General features: G+C 41.8%; 1 protein-coding gene across 1 annotated transcript in view; it reads left to right on the forward strand.

Moving 5' to 3' along the window:
* Positions 1-1,437: 1,437 nt before the first annotated feature.
* The window catches only part of prex2 (phosphatidylinositol-3,4,5-trisphosphate-dependent Rac exchange factor 2), a 410,668-nt gene continuing 394,725 nt past the window's right edge, over positions 1,438-17,380 (forward strand). The window contains exon 1 of the mRNA XM_059982440.1: positions 1,438-1,611. Coding sequence (XP_059838423.1) covers positions 1,468-1,611 — 144 coding nt within the window. The 5' untranslated portion in view covers positions 1,438-1,467. The remainder of the gene's footprint in view (positions 1,612-17,380) is intronic.

A 17,380-nucleotide genomic window follows, 5' to 3' on the forward strand; every position in this document is an offset into this window, starting at 1 on the left:
TTTTCACTATTAAGGATGTTTAAAAGAAGCACGCTGAAAATCGGCAGAACCCCCCCCCCCCCAATTATTTATACTTTCTCGATTCTGGCCCGCCGAAGGGTTTCCGCCCGAAACGTCGACTGTACTTTTTTTCCATCGATGCTGCCTGGCATGCTGATTTCCTCCAGCATTTTCTGTGTGTTTGCACCCATTCTGCTCTCCTGTTAATCGTTTACCTCACCCGTTCATCTCCTTTCTGGTGTCTCCCCCCACCCTCCATAGTCCTCTGACCTCTCCGATCAGATTCCTTCTTCCCCCTAACCTTTTTCCATCTATCAGCTCTTAGCTTCTTACTTCATCATCTCGCACCCCCGACCTTCCCCCTCACCTGGTTCCACCTATCTGCCAGCTTCCCCTCTCCCCACTTTCTTATCCTGGGTTCTTTCCCCTTTTCCAGTTCTGATGAAGGTCCTGGGTCAGAAAAGTCGACTGTTTATTCTTCTCTACAGAATTGTCCTTTCGCTATTCCGTTCCCCATTTTCCATCTCCCTCCAGTTCCTCCGATATTTTGTGTATGTTGCTCCGCAGAATCTCTTTTGTCCCGATTCTCTGAGCAAAATAGTACTTTGTAAATTTGGCCTCTCTTTCCAGATTTTGGTCCCATTAGTAGTAGGAACTCTGCTTAGCGAGGAGTAAAACAAGGTTCATGTGGTTCTCCCTATAAATTAAGACATTGTAACGATTATAAAGAAACAAAATCAAAGATATCGTTCGTAGTTTACGTACGGCCGGGACTAAGACACAATCGGGAGCAGATTTCGCGGAAACACTCCAGGTAACATAGGTGTGCCAGCGACGTCCGAGTCACGAGGGTCCGCAGAAGCTGGAAACTTGGATCACTATGATTTGGGCCAAGACCCTTCATCGGGACTGGTGCCTGAAACGTTGACTGCTTGTTTCCTTCCAGAGATGATGCCTGACCCGCTGAGTTCCTCCAGCGTTTGTGTGTGTGTTGTCCTTGTGATGTTCAGTGTATTGTAAAAGAAATGGGTGTTTTGAGTGAGACTTGCGTGACTGTGTCTCGTCATAATCTCTTAAAATTGTTTACCTATCTCCTTTACTGATTCCGGTGAGGGTGGAAGTATTTGATGAATGAGAGGGAAAAAAAGTTTTTCCCCCTCAGTTTATTCCATTTGACTGCTGCAAGTAGCATTCAAGTCAACACAGACCGCCTGCTCTCCTTGGCCTCTCCTGCCCTCCCATCTCCACAGCAGCCTTGATTTATTGGAGTCGTCCAGCTGACGGGAAGCCAGCCCCCTCCCCCACTCACCTCTTAAACATTCTGCTGAAACTCGCCGAAATCCTGGGAAAACAATGCTCCCTTTCCCTCGTGTTGACGCGTTTAGAGCCCTGAAGTGAAGGGAGGAAGCGGTGAAAAGGACAACTGTGAAGTGGCACATTCACCATTGGAATAAATACAGAGGTAAAATGACCGAGGAGGGGAAGTCGGAGAGTAAAGGGGAAATTAGCGGCAAAGATTTGGAAAAACAGCTTCGTCTTCGTGTCTGTGTTTTAACCGAAATCCTAAAGACTGAGAGAGATTACGTGGAGACTCTGGAGTTCCTGGTCTCGGTAAGTTTATTCTCTAATCTCCAACTTTTAAGGCGTTTCATGGACCAGTTTAAATTACAGTTTTATTCATGTTAGTTTTTGTTCATTGTCTCGGCACCAAGAACCGAGGAACGGCGCGGTGTCAGGTTGAATGGTAAGGTTTGGGGAGCGCAGAGATGTTGATATCTGTGAAAGTGATGCTGTAAAGCTTGTCGGGTGATCGTTATAACCGCATCATTGAATTCTTTAATACTGATTTACTGAACATTTGAAGAAAAAACACCTTTTTATGCTTAATTCGGTGTACAGGAGTAAAATAAATCTCCGGGTGAGAGCACTCCTCCTCACTCCTATAAACTGTATTTTTGTTTGGGTTTGGGTTTAAGTCCCAACAAGTTTCTCTTATTACAGTGATACCTGTAAACTCCATCTGTGTCGAGGCAGATTCTTTTTGAGCGCCTAATAAAACAAAAATATCTGGTATGGTCCTGATCTTCTTGTTGCATAGTTGAGGTTTACGCTTTCAGACACTTCGACAATTAAATGTTGGATCGCTGTTGCTGGCATATGGTCTACGGGTTCTCCTGTCCTGATCGTCTTTCTAATTGAGCGCAGCAGTTCCGCTGTTTCACATTATGGCGATGGCAACCTCTGCTGTAACATAAACGTTTAGGTGGCTTCTGTGAATAGCGAAAATTACTACCCAGATTTATCAGTGGAAACTGTGCAGATGGTGGGAAACTTGCAGAGAGGAACCCTGCGGGAAATGCTTGGAAAGGCGATTTTGGCTTTTCTGTGATTAGGGAGGAAATGACGCGAATCCCGAGAATTTGGAATCTATTTATATAAACTTTATTTCCTGATTTAAGGGCTCCCTGAGGGACTCGGAGGGAGTCCAGACAATAGGCTGTGAAATTGTCGGTATCCTGAAGGAAAAGTGACATTATTTTGGAAGCTTTTGACTGTTTTGTGAAGTTCAGAGACGCATTTGATCTGCATCTTACTGCACCGTTCAATGCAGGAAGTCGCGCATATCTAAGATATTCAAAAAAAGTGTAATAATCTCGAAAATAAGCGATTCGTATAACATTTGACCACGTAACTGGCCAATTCGCAAAGTTACCGTCGATACTTACAAGTTAATATTGACGCTGCATAGATAAGTTCTAAGTCCGTCTTCAAATAAACGTAGCGGCAGATTTGCACTAATTCCTTACGAACACAGGAATGTATCTGTTTCTAACCTCTGATTGTATAATCAAATCCTCCCACTGAATCATCCCTTTACTTTTACAAACTTGCCAGAAATAGTCTATATACTAAACTGCGATGCAAGTCCCACGTTTCCGTGATAGGTTCCCAAGTCCATATTTATCGGGAATTGCCAATGTCAAATTGCCACGCTGATGCACATTCGCTCTCTGGTGAAGCCGATGAGGCACCGTGGAATTATGCCTATCGGTTGCCGAGTCCACTCCATAGCCAGTCCAGTTTCTCTGCTTCCCAACATTTGTGTGCATTTTGCTAGTTAACAATGACTAAAATCAAAATATTGTATGAAATTAAATCTGTCGTAATTTAAAGTGAAGCATGAATTATATGAATTATGACTGCACACGTCTTTTCAATTATCCAAACTCTTCTGATTCTGCTTAATTTGAACAAAGGTCTCAATTGATCGTCTGCAAGCCCAGCGAAGAACAATGAGTGATAAATTACAAACGTTTTGTCAGTGTGCTCTTCTGATCTGCGAAACGTTTCAAACGCCACATTCAAATTAAACTATCGAGTCAGCACTTGACAGTTCAAGTGCACAGAGTATAAAAAAGTTGAGACGACGTGGGAGAATCATAACGTAACATCAGGGCAGAATGTGAAAATTAGTGAATGAAGGAAATGAATTTTAGAATTAAAATAAGAGATGAGCAGTCAGATAGCCATAAACTGTAAATTAGTTATGGGAAAACAACAAAAGCAAGAATCGGTGATTGAAGAATTGAACACTTAGGACGGTCAGAATATTCTTGAGAAGGGTGAACCTTGCCTGGCTAAGTGAGAGTTGCATGGTGGATGGGAAGGCAGTGAAACATACAAACATAGAAAACCTACAGCTCAATACAGGCCCTTTTGCCCAAAATGCTGTACAGAACATGTACTTACTTTAGAAATTACCTACTGCTCATAACCCTTTATTTTTCTAAGCTCCATATACCTATCCAGGAGTCTCTTAAATGACCCTAGTGTATCGGCCTCCACCACCGTCACTGGCAGCCCATTCCGCGCACTCGCCACTCTGCATAAAAAAAACTTATCCCTGACATCTCCTCTGTATGTACTTCCAAACATCTGAAAACGATGCTCTCTCATGTTAGCCATTTCGGCCCTGGGGAAAAACCCTCTGACTATCCACATGATCAATACCTCTCATTATCTTGTACACCTCTATCAGGTCACCTTTCATCCTCTGCTGCTCCAAGGAGAAAAGGCCGAGTTCACTCAACCTATTCTCATAAGGCATGCTCCCTAATCCAGGCAACATCCTTGTAAATCTCCTCGGCAGCCTTCTATAGTTTTCACATCCTTCTTGTAGTGAGGCGACCAGAACTGAGCACAGTACTCCAAGTGGGGTCTGACAAGGGTCCAATACATCTGTAACATTACCTCTCGGCTTTTGAATTCAATCCCATGGTTGATGAAGGCCAATGCACCAAAGCCCAGTTTTGCATCCTATCAATGTCCTGCTGTAACCTCTGACAGCCCTCCACACTATCCACAACACCTCCAACCTTTGTGTCATCAGCAAACTTACTAACTCATCCAGGTCATTTATAAAAATCACAAAGAGTAAGGGACCCAGAACAGATCTGTGAGGCACCCCTCTGGTGACTGACCTCCATGCAGGATATGACCCGTCTACAAACACTCTTTGCCTTCTGTGGGCAAGCCAGTTCTGGATCCTCATCCCATGCCTCCTTACTTTCTCAATAAGCCTTGCATGGTGTACCTTATCAAGTGCCTTGCTGAAATCCATATAGACCACATCTACTGCTCTATCTTCATCAATGTGTTTAGTCACGTCCTCAAAAAATTCCATCAGGCTCGTAAGCCACGACCTGCCTTTGACAAAGCTATGCTGACTATTCCTAATCATATTACGCCTCTCCAAATGTTCATAAAACTTGCCTCTCAGGATCTTCTCCATCAATTTACCAATGAAGTGTTTGTGAAGATGTTTGGTAAGGCTCTGCGTAAGCACTTTAACAAAAATAAAGATGTAATCTTGTGACAGTGGTTGGGATGTTTGCAATGAAATCAAGATTATGAGGAATGCTTTTACTTGGTCTTCACTTTTCTATCTTATCTACTGAGAAATGAGATGAAGGAATGAAGAATGGCTACTGAAGAAATGCTGTACTTTTCTATGACTCTGTAAGCTTGATTTTGATGTTTATAAGGAGCTTGGATAGGTACATGGATGGTAGGGTAATGGTGGGCTATGGTCCCAGTGCAGGTCGATGGGAGTAGGCAGCTTAAATGGTTTGGCACATACTAGATAGTCCAAAGGGCCTGTTTCTGTGCTGTACTTTTCTATCAATCTGTGATTCTAATATTGCTATGCCATCTTTTTGCAGCTACTATGGAAGTAGCTGTGGAAGTCTCACATCACCAGGTTGAAGTACAGTTGCACAACCCTAATCACCTCAGTATAGCAACACAATGACTGCTTTGTACTATGATGGTCTTTGTTATGTCGTGTTTTATTTGTGTTCTTATTAGTATAACTATTTTTGTTATTTATGTATTTCTTGTGAGGGTTTTGTATATCTGATGTCACTAAGAATTTCATTGCACCTGTGCAGACAAGTATGTGTGTGTATGGCAATAAACTCAACTTTATTGATACACTGTTAGGAAGCAACATTAGTTATTTGAATCTGAGAAGGAAATTGTAATTGAACATACACATGATCTGAGAGTAGATGTAAATAAACTGAATTGTGAAATTATAGGAAATAGATTTAAGAGCATTAGAGTCAATGAAATAGCAGAGTCCCCTTGAGTCTCTTGCACTATCAGTAAGATTGTGCCTTATCTGACCTTCAAGTTAGCTCTACTTTTCTGCCAGTTTCTCATAACCTTTGATTGCCCTTTGGCCTCAAAAGATACCTTTCTCAGCCTTGAAATACATTCAGCGAAGTAGCTTCCATGGCTCCCTGGAGTGGAGAATTACAAAGATATGCAATCTACTAATAATAGAAATTCCTTCCTATCTCATAAATAGCACATCCCTTCCCCACTCGATTCTGGGCCATCAGTTCTAGATTTCCTGTCAATGTGGAACATCTTTTTAGTATTTGTATTATTAAGCTCACTTGGAATCTTTATGTTTCAGTAAGATCTCTGAGCAGGTACAGCCTCCTCAGCCTTATCTTCTAAGATATTCTTTCTTCTGGAATCAATCTAATGAAACTTTCATGTGCTGCCTCCTCAGTTAGAAGTTTATTCCACCTTAAATAAGAAGAATGGAGTATGTAAAACTCCAGGTGTGGTCTCCACAATACTCTACAGTTGAAGCAAGACTTTTCTAATTTTTAAATTCCATCCACTTGATGTAAAGCCCAATATCCTGATTTATTTCCTAATTGTCTGTTGTAGCCTCGTTTTATGTACAAGGACAATCAAGCTCATCTGAGCAGGTGCATTCTGCAATCTCTTTCTACTTAAACAGTAATCTAACTTTAAAATCTGATTACATTTTCTCACATTATATTTCATCTGCTAAATTCACTCAATTAAACAATCTATCCCTTTGTAGATTATCTGAATTCTCCTCACAACTTGCTTTCCCATCTAACTGTTTTTTAGCTACTCTGCTCTCAGTTCACTTCATCTAAATCAAATCCATAGTTTGCAGATTGTTGAGGTCCTTGAATTGACTTGCTTAGAATTGTCTTGGAGGGCTATAGTCCTGGTGTATGTCAATGTGAGTAGGCAGTTTAAATGGTTTGGCACAGACTAGATGGGTTGAAGGGCCTGTTTCTGAGCAGTACTTTTCTATGACTAGTTTCAGCTGGCCAGTATGAAATTGATCCAGTGGAACACATACAAAATGCTGGAGGAACTCAAAGGGTTAGGTGGAATCTATGGAGGAGAATAAACAGTTGATGCTTCAGGCTGAGACCTTTCATCAGGACCGGAAGGATGAAGCCAGAAAAAGAAGATGGGGTGAGGGGAAGGAGTACAAGCTGGCATGTAAAATGTAAAGCTGGGTGAGGGGGGAGGTAGAGTGGGGGTGCAGTTGAAGAAAGAAGCTGGGAGATGATTGGTGGGAGAGTTCAACGGCTGAAGAAGAAGGAATCTGATAGCATAATGGATAGTGAGAAAGGAAAGGAGGCGCACCAGCAGGAGGTGACGGGCAGATGAGGAGAAGAGCAGGAGTCAGAGTGGGGAATGGAAAAAGAAAGAAGAGGAATGGGGGAGAAGTGTAGATTCTGGAATGGTTCCAGAGGACAGGAAAATTGCAAATACTACTCCATTCTTTAAGAAGGGAGAGAGGCAGAAAAAAGGATATTATAGGCCAGTTAGACTGACTTCAGTGGTTGGGAAGGTGTTGAAGTCCATTATAAAGGATGAGGTTTCGGATTACTTGGAGGCACATGACAAAACAGGTCAAAGTTGGCATGGCGAAAGGATTTCCCTGACAAATCTGTTGGAATTCTTTGAGGAAATATCAGGCAGAATAGACAAAGGAGGGTCAGAGTACTTGGGTTTTCAGAAGGCCTTTGGCAAGTTACCACACATAAGGAAGGGTACTTTACAAGATAATAGCCCATGGTATTACAGGAGAAATACAAGCATTGGTAGAAGATTGGTTGATAGTAGGATGCAATGAATGGGAATAAAGGGGACATATTCTGGTTGGCTGCTGGTGACCAGTGGTGTTCCAAAGGGGCTGGTATTAGGACAGCTGCTGTCAATGACCTAGATGATGCAATTGGCCAAGTTTGCAGATGATCCAATTAGGTGGAAGGACAGGTAATGTTGACGAATTTAGAGAATCAGCAGAAGGACTTATTCGAAATGGGAGAATGAGCAAAGAAGAGCCAGATGGAATATGGTGTAGGGAAGTGTCTGTTCATGCACTTTGGAAGGAATAACGATATAGACTATTTTATAAATAGGGTGAAAATTCAAAAATCAGAGTTGCAAATGGACTTGTAAGATATTGTGCAGGATTCCCTAAAGGTTAACTTGCAGACTGAGTTGGTGGTAAGGCAGGCAAATTCAATGTTAGCATTCATTTTGGGAGGACTAGAATATTAGATTAGATTAGATTCAACTTTATTGTCATTGTGCCAAGTACAGATACAAAGCCAATGAAATGCAGTTAGCATCTAACCAGAAATGCAAAGAATAGTGTTATTTACAAACTAACTGCGAAGAAAAAGTAAGTGGTACAGCTCACAAATATAAAAGTACTGAGACAGTACAATATGGATGCAATACTGCTTAGCGCTGTGATGTGAGGTTCAGCAGGGTCACAGTCTCATGGAAGAAGCTCTTCCTGTGCCTGCTGGTGTGGGAGCGGAGGCTCCTGTAGTGCCTACCGGATGGGAAGAGTTAAAAAGTCCATGGTTAGGGTGAGATGCATCCTTGACAATGCTTTTTGCCCTGCCCAGGCAGCCTTTATGGTAGATGTTCTCAGTGGTGGGCAATTGGGTGCCAATAATCCACTGGGCAGTTTTCACCACACGCTGGTGCTTTGCGGTCCGATATGGGACAATTGCCATACCACACTGAGATGTAGTTGGTGAGTATGCTCTCAATGGTACAGCAGTAAAAATCTTGTCAGTATCTTGGGACAGAGGTGAGCTTTCTTGATCCTCCTCAGGAAATAAAGGCACTATTGCGCCTTTTGATCAGGATGGAGGAGTTCAGGGACCAGGTGGGATCCTCGGAAATGTGGACACCAAGGAATCTGAAGCTCGATACACGCTCCACTACAGCTCCATTGATGTAGATGGGGACGTGAGTGTGGCTCCTAGCATGCCTGAAGTCCACGATGATCTCCTTGTCTTCTGGGTGTTAAGGGCCAGGTTGTCGTCGGCACACCACGCGGCCAGATGCTGGACCTCATCCCTGTAGGCTGTCTTGTCATCCCTTCTGATCAGGTCAACCACTGTGGTGTCATTTGCAAACTTGATTATGGAGTTAGAACCATGTACAGGAACGCAGTCATAAGTGAAAAGAGAGTACAGAAGAGGGCTCAGCACATAGCCTTGAGAGTGGAGGAGGAGATAGTCTAAGATAACAGATAGGGGTCTGTTAGTCAGAAAGTCCAACGTCCAATTGCAGAGGGATGAGCTGACGAAGTTTGGCGATCAGCTTGGAGGGGATCACAGTATTGAATGCCGAACTAAAGTCAATGAACAGCATTCTGACGTAAGAGTTGGGGCTGTCCAGGTGGGTCAGGGCAGAGTGAAGTGCCGTGGAGATGGCTTCCTCTGTTGACCTGTTGGTGCGACAGGCAAATTGATGGGGGTCCAGGGTAGTGGGGGGCAGACAGGATTTCAGATGTGATAGAACCAGTCTCTCAAAGCAGTTTGCAATGATGGGGTGAGTGCCACTGGGCGAAAGTCGTTCAGGCCCGTGGTAGTGGAATGCTTCGGCACTGGCACAATGGTGGCGATCTTGGAGCTTGTGGGGACAACTGTCTGGGCCTGGGACAGATTGAAAATGTCCATGAAGATCCCGGCCAACTGCCTGCACAGACTCTGAGCACACGGCCAAGTATTCCATCCGGACCAGCTGCCTTCCGTACATTCACCCTGCTCAGGGTGGCGCAAACATTGGAGGTGGAAAATGAGAGAGGCAGTTTACCAGGTGGGAGATCGGCTTTGAGGGTGTCCTCCTTGTTCTCTTGGTCAAAGTGAGGGTAGAAGTAATTGAGCTCATCGGGGAGTGAAGCAGAGCTGGAAGGGGGCACAGTACTAGGTGGTTTGATGTCTGTAATGACCTGTATAACATGCCACATGTGCTGGGGGTCCAAGGAGTTGAAATGCTCCTTGATTCTCTGTATATGTGTTTAGCCTGAGAGATTCCCCTCCTCGGGTTGGCCCTGGCTGAGCTGTAAGTCTCCCGGTCTCCAGACCTGAAGGCTGAATCTCTGGCTCTGAGCAGGAGGTGAACCTTTTTGTTCATCCATGGTTTCTGTTTGGGGAAAAATTTTATTTGTTCTTGTGACATCACTCTATCTACACACTTGTTGATGTGCTCAAGGACAGAATTGGTATATAAGTCAATGTCAATCTGAGAGTCTGTGGTGGCATGGGCAGCAAACTCACTCCAGTCTGTGTGTTGGAACTGGTGCCGAAGAGCAGAGTCAGCACCCTCCAGCCAGATCTTAATTGTCTTCATAGTGGGATTCATATGTTTAATGACCGGGCTGTACTTAGGAAGCAGAAACAATGAAAGATGGTCGGACTGTCCCAGGTGGGGGAGGGTAGTGGCTTTGTAAGTGTCGGCCACATTTGTGTAGACATGATCTGAGGTTTTATTTCCCCTCGTGGTCCATGATACATTTTGGTAAAATCTTGGAAGCATGGTATGTAGGTTATAATGATTAAAGTCCCCAGCGACAATAAAGGCTCCGTCTGGATGCGATGTCTGCAGCTTGCTAATAGTGACACTGAGGGCTTTCATGGCTACTTTAGCATCAGCATCCGGTGGAACATAAACTGCAACAGCAATGATGCATGTAAACTCTCGTGGTTGATGAAAAGATCTGCACTTAATAATCAGGAATTCCAGATCATCAGAGCAAAAAGTGTCAGCAATGGTGGAGTTAGTTCACCATGATCGATTCATGTAGATACAGAAAAAAACCTCCTCTACTTTTACCTGTTGTTGTTGCAGCTGTGTCAGCCCTGAAGACCATGCACCCTTCCAGTTCCACCACATTGTTTGGGACATCACTGTTTATACAAGTCTCCGTAAAAAAACATGACGTTGCAATCCATAAGCCTTCTTTGTGTGAGGGTCCAAATCCTTAGTTCGTCAGAAATATTGGCGAGAAAGACACTAGGTAGAGCTGGATGGTGTGGATTTAGCCTTAGCCCAGCACGCAGACCTTCACGCTTCCCCCGTCTTTGTTTATGGTCTTGATGCCTGCGTCGGGCCCTTCCGGTCGGAGGAAGTTGAATGCAGGTCCATGGTGTCCTTACTGACTCTGGAGGTAGTTGGTCGAAGTCGAATAGATAGTCCAAAACTGTGTTGGTGCATCGATAGTTAATGTCCAAAAGTGACTGTTTGCTGTAAGTGTACTTCGCATAGCCAAATCGAGCAAACACGCAGGAAGCAAGCAGATAAATCTTAACACTATTAAGAGGAAGGATTTAATGCTGAGACTTTATAAGGCATTGGTCAGACAGTTCTTGGAGTGTTGTGAGAAGTTTTGGGCCCCTTATCTTAAAAAAGAAGTGTTGACATTGGAGAGGGTCCAGAGGAGGTTCATGAGAATGATTCTCAGACTGAAAGGGTTAATGTAAGAGGAGTATTTGATGGCTCTGGGCTTGTACTCTATGGAGTTTAGAGGAATGAGGGGGGATCTTATTGAAACCTTTTGAATATTGAAAGGCCTCAATAGAGTGGATGTGAAGAACATGTTTCCTTTTGTGGATGAGTCTAGGTCCAGAGGGTACAGTCTCACAATAGAAGGACATCCATTTATAGTGGAAATGAGGAGGAATTTCTTTAGCCACCTGATGGTGAATCTATGGAATTCCTTGCCACAGATGGCTGTGAAGACCAAGTTATTGAGTATATTTAAAGACGAGTTTGATAGGTTCCTGACTAGTCATGGTGTCAAAGATTACAAGGAGAAGGCAGGAGAATGGGGTTGAGAGGAATAATAAATCAGCCATGATAGAATGGTGGAGTAGGCTCAATGGGCTAAATGGCCTAATTCTGCTCTTGTGCCTTATGGTTTTAAGTTGATGTTCATGCCATCAGGGTGGAGTCTATGCAGAGGCGTAAAGTGAAGCTCCCCCAATCTAAGAGTGGCCTCATCGTGATCATAGAGGAGGTCATGTCTGAATAGGAAGTAGAATGAAAACAGGTGGCCATCAGGAAATCTCAGTGTTTAGATTCTGAGAGGTTTGAACAGAGAACCTATTTCCTCTGGCAAGCCTTTCCTGGATAAGGTCGAATGACCTTAAAATTAAGAGTAAATCCAAGAAATACTTTGGTAATGGAAATTTGGAAGTGTAGCTCAGAATCATGTTTATTATATGATGTGCAATTTATTGTTTCACAGCAGCAATACAAATCAAAGATGTAAACTTACTATAAATTACAATATAACTAAATGGTGCAAAGAAAAGGAATAATGAGGTAGAGTTCATGGACCATTCAGTGATCTGATGGCAGAGGGGAAGAAGCTGTTTCTGAATCTTTGAATGTGGACCTTCAGACTCCTATACCTTCTCCCTGATGGTAGAAACAAAAAATCTAACCAATCTTAGAGTTTTTCGAGGAGGTTACCAGAAAGGATGGTGAAGCCAAGGCAGTGTATGTTGTACACATGGACCTTAGCAAGGTCTTTGACAAGGTCCTTCATTGGCCGTTGGTCAAGGAGGTTCAGCCACTTGCTTTCAAGATGAGGTAGTAAATTGAACTAGACATTGGCTTTGTGGGAGAAGCCAGAGAGTGGTAGTGGATGGTTGCCCCTCTGACTGGAGGCCTATGTCTAGTGGTTTGCTGCATGGATCAGTGTTGGTCTGTTGTTTGTCATCTATATCAATGATCTGCAGCAAACTGGATCTGCAAATTTGCAGATGACACCAAGATTGGAACAGTTGTAGAGAGGGAGGAAGGCTATCAAAGCCTGCAGGTTTTGGACCAGCTGGAATTTAATGCAATGTGAGGTGTTGAACTTTGGGAGGACAAGCCAGTGTAGGTGTACATAGTGAGCAGAAGGGCAATGAGGGGTGTGGTAGAATAGAGGGATCTGGGAATACAGGTTTATAATTCCTTGGAAGTGGCATCATAAGTAGATAGGGTCATAAAGAGAGCTTTTGGCACATCTGCCTTCATAAATCAAAGTATTGAGTATAGGAGTGGGGAATGTTATGTTGAGAGCATATGACTTTGGTGAGGCTTAAACTGGAGCGTTATGTACAATTTTGGCCACTTAGAGTACCTGCAAGGAAAGATATTAAAAATATTAAAAGAATGCAGAAAAAAATATAAGGATGTTGTCAGGGCTTGAGGACCTGATTTATAGGGAAAGGTTGACTAGGTTAGGACTTTGTTCCCTAGAGTGTAGGAGAATGAGGGGAGGTTTGATAGAGGTATACAACATTTTGAGGGATATAGGTAGGGTAAGCGCAAGCAGGGTGAGACTACAAATGAAGGCCATGGGCTAATAGTGAAACATGATTTGTTTAAGGGGAACATGAGAGGGAACTTCTTCACTCAGAGGATGGTGAGATTGCACAAGTGTTTTCCAACCATTTTTAGCCAAACATTTCCTAAAAGCACTTTTCATATTTGACAACTGCTCCTGAAGCACCTTCGTACTTGCCAATGTCCCTCTTAGGCACAATATATACTTTCTGCTGCCTTCATAGTGTAAAAACATATCTACTATATGCTAACATGAGTAAGATGATTCTGCTTTAAGTTTTGATTTGTCTTTAAACCTAGTTTACACAGGACCTGTATGCTTAACAGCAACTTCGATTATCAATATGATCCTTGAGCTTGATGGTTTTTAGCGAGAGTTGAAATATCTGGTTCAAGTTGTGTCAGCAAAAGCCTGTAGTCCCCATGAATAACAATGTCCAAGTGGTTTCTGTGTTTTGTGAGAATATGGTTTACTGCACTGAAGCCTCTTTCAACAAGGTAGGAGGGTGGAAATGCAACAAAGAGGGTCTTCTCCAAAGACCAGGAAACTTCATATGACAGTTTAGCCACATACCACAAAAGCCGACATTTTTGAAGGGTATTTTTGCTTCTACATCATTCTGAATTTCAATAACTTTTTCTTGCAAGCTCTCTTCCTGTTCTTCCAGTTTGCAAAGAAATGGGTTAATTACCCAGTCTGGAATTTCCAGATCGTTCAAATGCTTGAATCAATTCTGAAAATCCTTCTTCAGTGACTGCAGATGTAAGCAGTACTTTTGCAAATCACCATCTGTGAAAGAGAGTGCCATACATTCCATGCAGGGAATTTGTGGGAGCATTCTTCTCCCAATGATTTGCTCATGTATTACCAATTTTCTGATAAAAGTGGACACTGCACATCTTGCCTGGATTAAATTGAAATTCTCACCTTGCAGTTTCATATTTAGAATGTTCATTTTGTCATGTAGATCAGCTGGGTATGTCACATCTCCATGTAGAAGTTCAATGTCGTTTTCCAAGCTCTTGTCGAATTTGAGCAAAAATTCAACCAGTGTCAAAAAGATCAAAGAAACTATTTTTGTAATTTATTTTTTTATTGAAGTTCATCATCAAACAAACATTTCCATAAGATGTATTTCAGACATTGTACCTATATATCATATAATCATATATATCACAAATCTCCACAACGTATTTATCTGAGGTATAGAGTTATAGAAAAGAGTGGAAAGAAAAAAGAAGCAAAAGGAAAGAACTATGTAAAAGTAGGGAGTGATCTTTTTTTTTACAACATATTCATTGATTTGTAAGAATAAAATCAGGCCTATGAGGCATTATGTAGTTAAGCCATTTTCCCAGTATGAATCAAATTGTTCCAGTTTATGATTAACAGATGCTATTATCTTTTCCATTTTGTAAATGTCCATTGTAATTTCCATCCATGCATTTAAAGTTGGGCTCTCCTGTGATAACCATTTCCTAGTAAGAGTCTTTTTACCAGCCACCAACAGTATATTCATTAAATATTTATCTCTTTTCAACCATTCTTGAGGAATATATCCAAAATATATGGTCTTACTCTCTAAGGGTATTTCACATTTAAAGATGTCTTGTAGGACATTGTGTATTCCCCTCCAATAGTTTTTAATAACAGGGCATCCACTTATGGGGTTATCCACTTCGGGAGTAAGAACAGAAAGGCAGATTATTACCTGAACGGTGTAGAGTTAGGTAAGGGAGAAATACAAAGAGATCTAGGAGTCCTTGTTCATCAGTCACTGAAGGTGAATGAGCAAGTGCAGCAGGCAGTGAAGAAGGCTAATGGAATGTTGGCCTTTATTACAAAGGGAATTGAGTACAAGAGCAAGGAAATCCTTTTGCATTTGTACAGGGCCCTGGTGAGACCACACCTGGAGTATTGTGTACTGTTTTGGTCTCCAGGGTTAAGGAAGGACATCCTGGCTGTAGAGGAAGTGCAGCGTAGATTCACGAGGTTAATTCCTGGGATGTCCGGGCTGTCTTACGCAGAGAGGTTAGAGAGACTGGGCTTGTACACGCTGGAATTAAGGAGATTGAGTGGGGATCTGATTGCAGCATATAAGATTATTAAGGGATTGGACAAGATAGAGGCAGGAAATATGTTCCAGATGCTGGGAGAGTCCAGTACCAGAGGGCATGGTTTGAGAATAAGGGGTAGGTCATTTAGGACAGAGTTAAAGAAAAACTTCTTCTCCCAGAGAGTTGTGGGGGTCTGGAATGCATTGCCTCGGAAAGCAGTGGAGGCCAGTTCTCTGGATGCTTTCAAGAAGGAGCTAGATAGGTATCTTATGGATAGGGGAATCAAGGGATATGGGGACAAGGCAGGAACCGGGTATTGATAGTAGATGATCAGTCATGATCTCAGAATGGCGATGCAGGCTCGAAGGGCCGAATGGTCTACTTCTGCACCTATTGTCTATTGGCAGTCCCAAAAAATATGATAATGATTTGCATTTTGATTTCCACAATTTCTCCAGCAAACAAGGAGGTTACTATCATAATGGGATTTCTGAGAGGGTGTAATAAAATATCAAGTTTTTCCAACTAAACTCCCTCCATTTCTGTGAACTGGTACACTTCCATCGATACCTCCATATTATTGTCCATTCTTCCTCAGATATAATTATCTCTCCTGCCTTCGTCCATTTTGTTTTAATGTAGGAAGTCAAATGAGTTTTAAGATCTGACAACCCCTTATACATTCTTGAAATGATTCTACTACCGTTATCTGAATTATACGCTTTTCTAAATAGCTCTATCAAGCATGTCAATCTATCAACTTGCCTTGGTTACATTTTTAAGCGTCTTAATAACATATTGCTGCATCTGTAAATACTGATTTTAAAAAATCTTGTCTTTCTAATAAATGTTTCTCTTTAAGCATTTCAAAATTGAACAGTGTTCCTCCTTTCATTATGTTGCAAAGAACTGTTATTCCTTTAGCTCTCCAGACCTTGAATCTAGCATCCAATTTACTTGGTGTAAAATCTGAGTCATATGCACACCATTTAAGAATTGCAGTATCTCCCTCTAGATTATATTCTTTTATAGTAGTTTTCCATATTTTAAGAGTCAAAGAAACATTTTAAACAGCAGCCTTTTGACATACAACACATTTCAGTGTGAAAAAACAAGCATTTAAATTCTTCATCGTTATCTTGGCATAATTGGTAAAGTGTTCTGCTATTTAATGGATGAACTTTAATTTTGTTGATGGCAGATATTACAAGAGTCATGCTTGAAAAATAATCACTGGCTGAGGTTTTTGGCTGCAAAACGTTGATGAATTACACAATGGATTGCAAACAAATTAGGAATTTCTTTTTTCATAAATGCCACTAAACCAGCATGGCGACCTGTCATATATGGTACGGAGGTCATGTTCCTAATCACAAGAACTCATGTTCCTAATCAAAATACTTCTATCCTCAATATACATTTTGAGCTCATCATGGATTGATTATCCATTGATATTTGTTTTTAACTTGTTACAATAGGGAATCTCTTCATATACTTTTCCATTTTTGATAAACCATACGTATGCCATTAGCAATGTCTCATTGTCTCGCACAGTTGACTAATCCAGTTGCATCCCAAATTTTTTGTAGCTCTGTCCATAGCTGATACTCAATGTCTTCACTCATTTTGCCAATATGAAAAGCTAGAGTTATTAGTAGGAGGAATTGATTTTAAAATACTGGTATGATTTTGGGAACAGTGGTGAGCACTTCTGATACAGCAGGCATTATTAATCTTTCACCAGTTGTATGAGATTTTCCACATTTTACTATCATTTTGGAAATGTTAAAAGATTCAATGAAACTACTATTGTAACGTTCTCCTTCGGGTGTAACGAAACGCCGAATTTAACGTCCGGATAAACCACAGCCAATGCAAACCAGATCGCAGTAAGATTAACCATTTACTGTTCACTCTTCACATTAACATATGGTGAAAACTGTTGATAAAACAATACAAGATTGATACAGTATTTGTTCCTTCCTTAATATCACATTTCAAGTGTAAATACTTGCAAAGGTGACTATAACTACATTACACTAAGGTGCAGTATACAGGGAGAGTTTACCTGCTCCATTGACTACTTTAAATACACTTCCATGCAAACTATCCGCGACTCTTTAACTAACGAAAGCATAAACATTATCTACCGTCGTTACCTCTAACAGGATCGGCATTAACATCTTAGTTCAATATATCGATTATCTATTAACTTACAGCGTTGCTCTCACTGTGATTTCTCATGCCTGCAAAACTGCTTGTGCTCAGGTGAGCCTCGTGGAAAGCCCCCAACCTCGCGCTAATTTCAAACCGGTGTTTTCCCACA

This window comes from Hypanus sabinus, chromosome 1 (genome assembly GCF_030144855.1).
Source record: "Hypanus sabinus isolate sHypSab1 chromosome 1, sHypSab1.hap1, whole genome shotgun sequence".
In the NCBI taxonomy this organism is placed as follows: domain Eukaryota; kingdom Metazoa; phylum Chordata; class Chondrichthyes; order Myliobatiformes; family Dasyatidae; genus Hypanus; species Hypanus sabinus.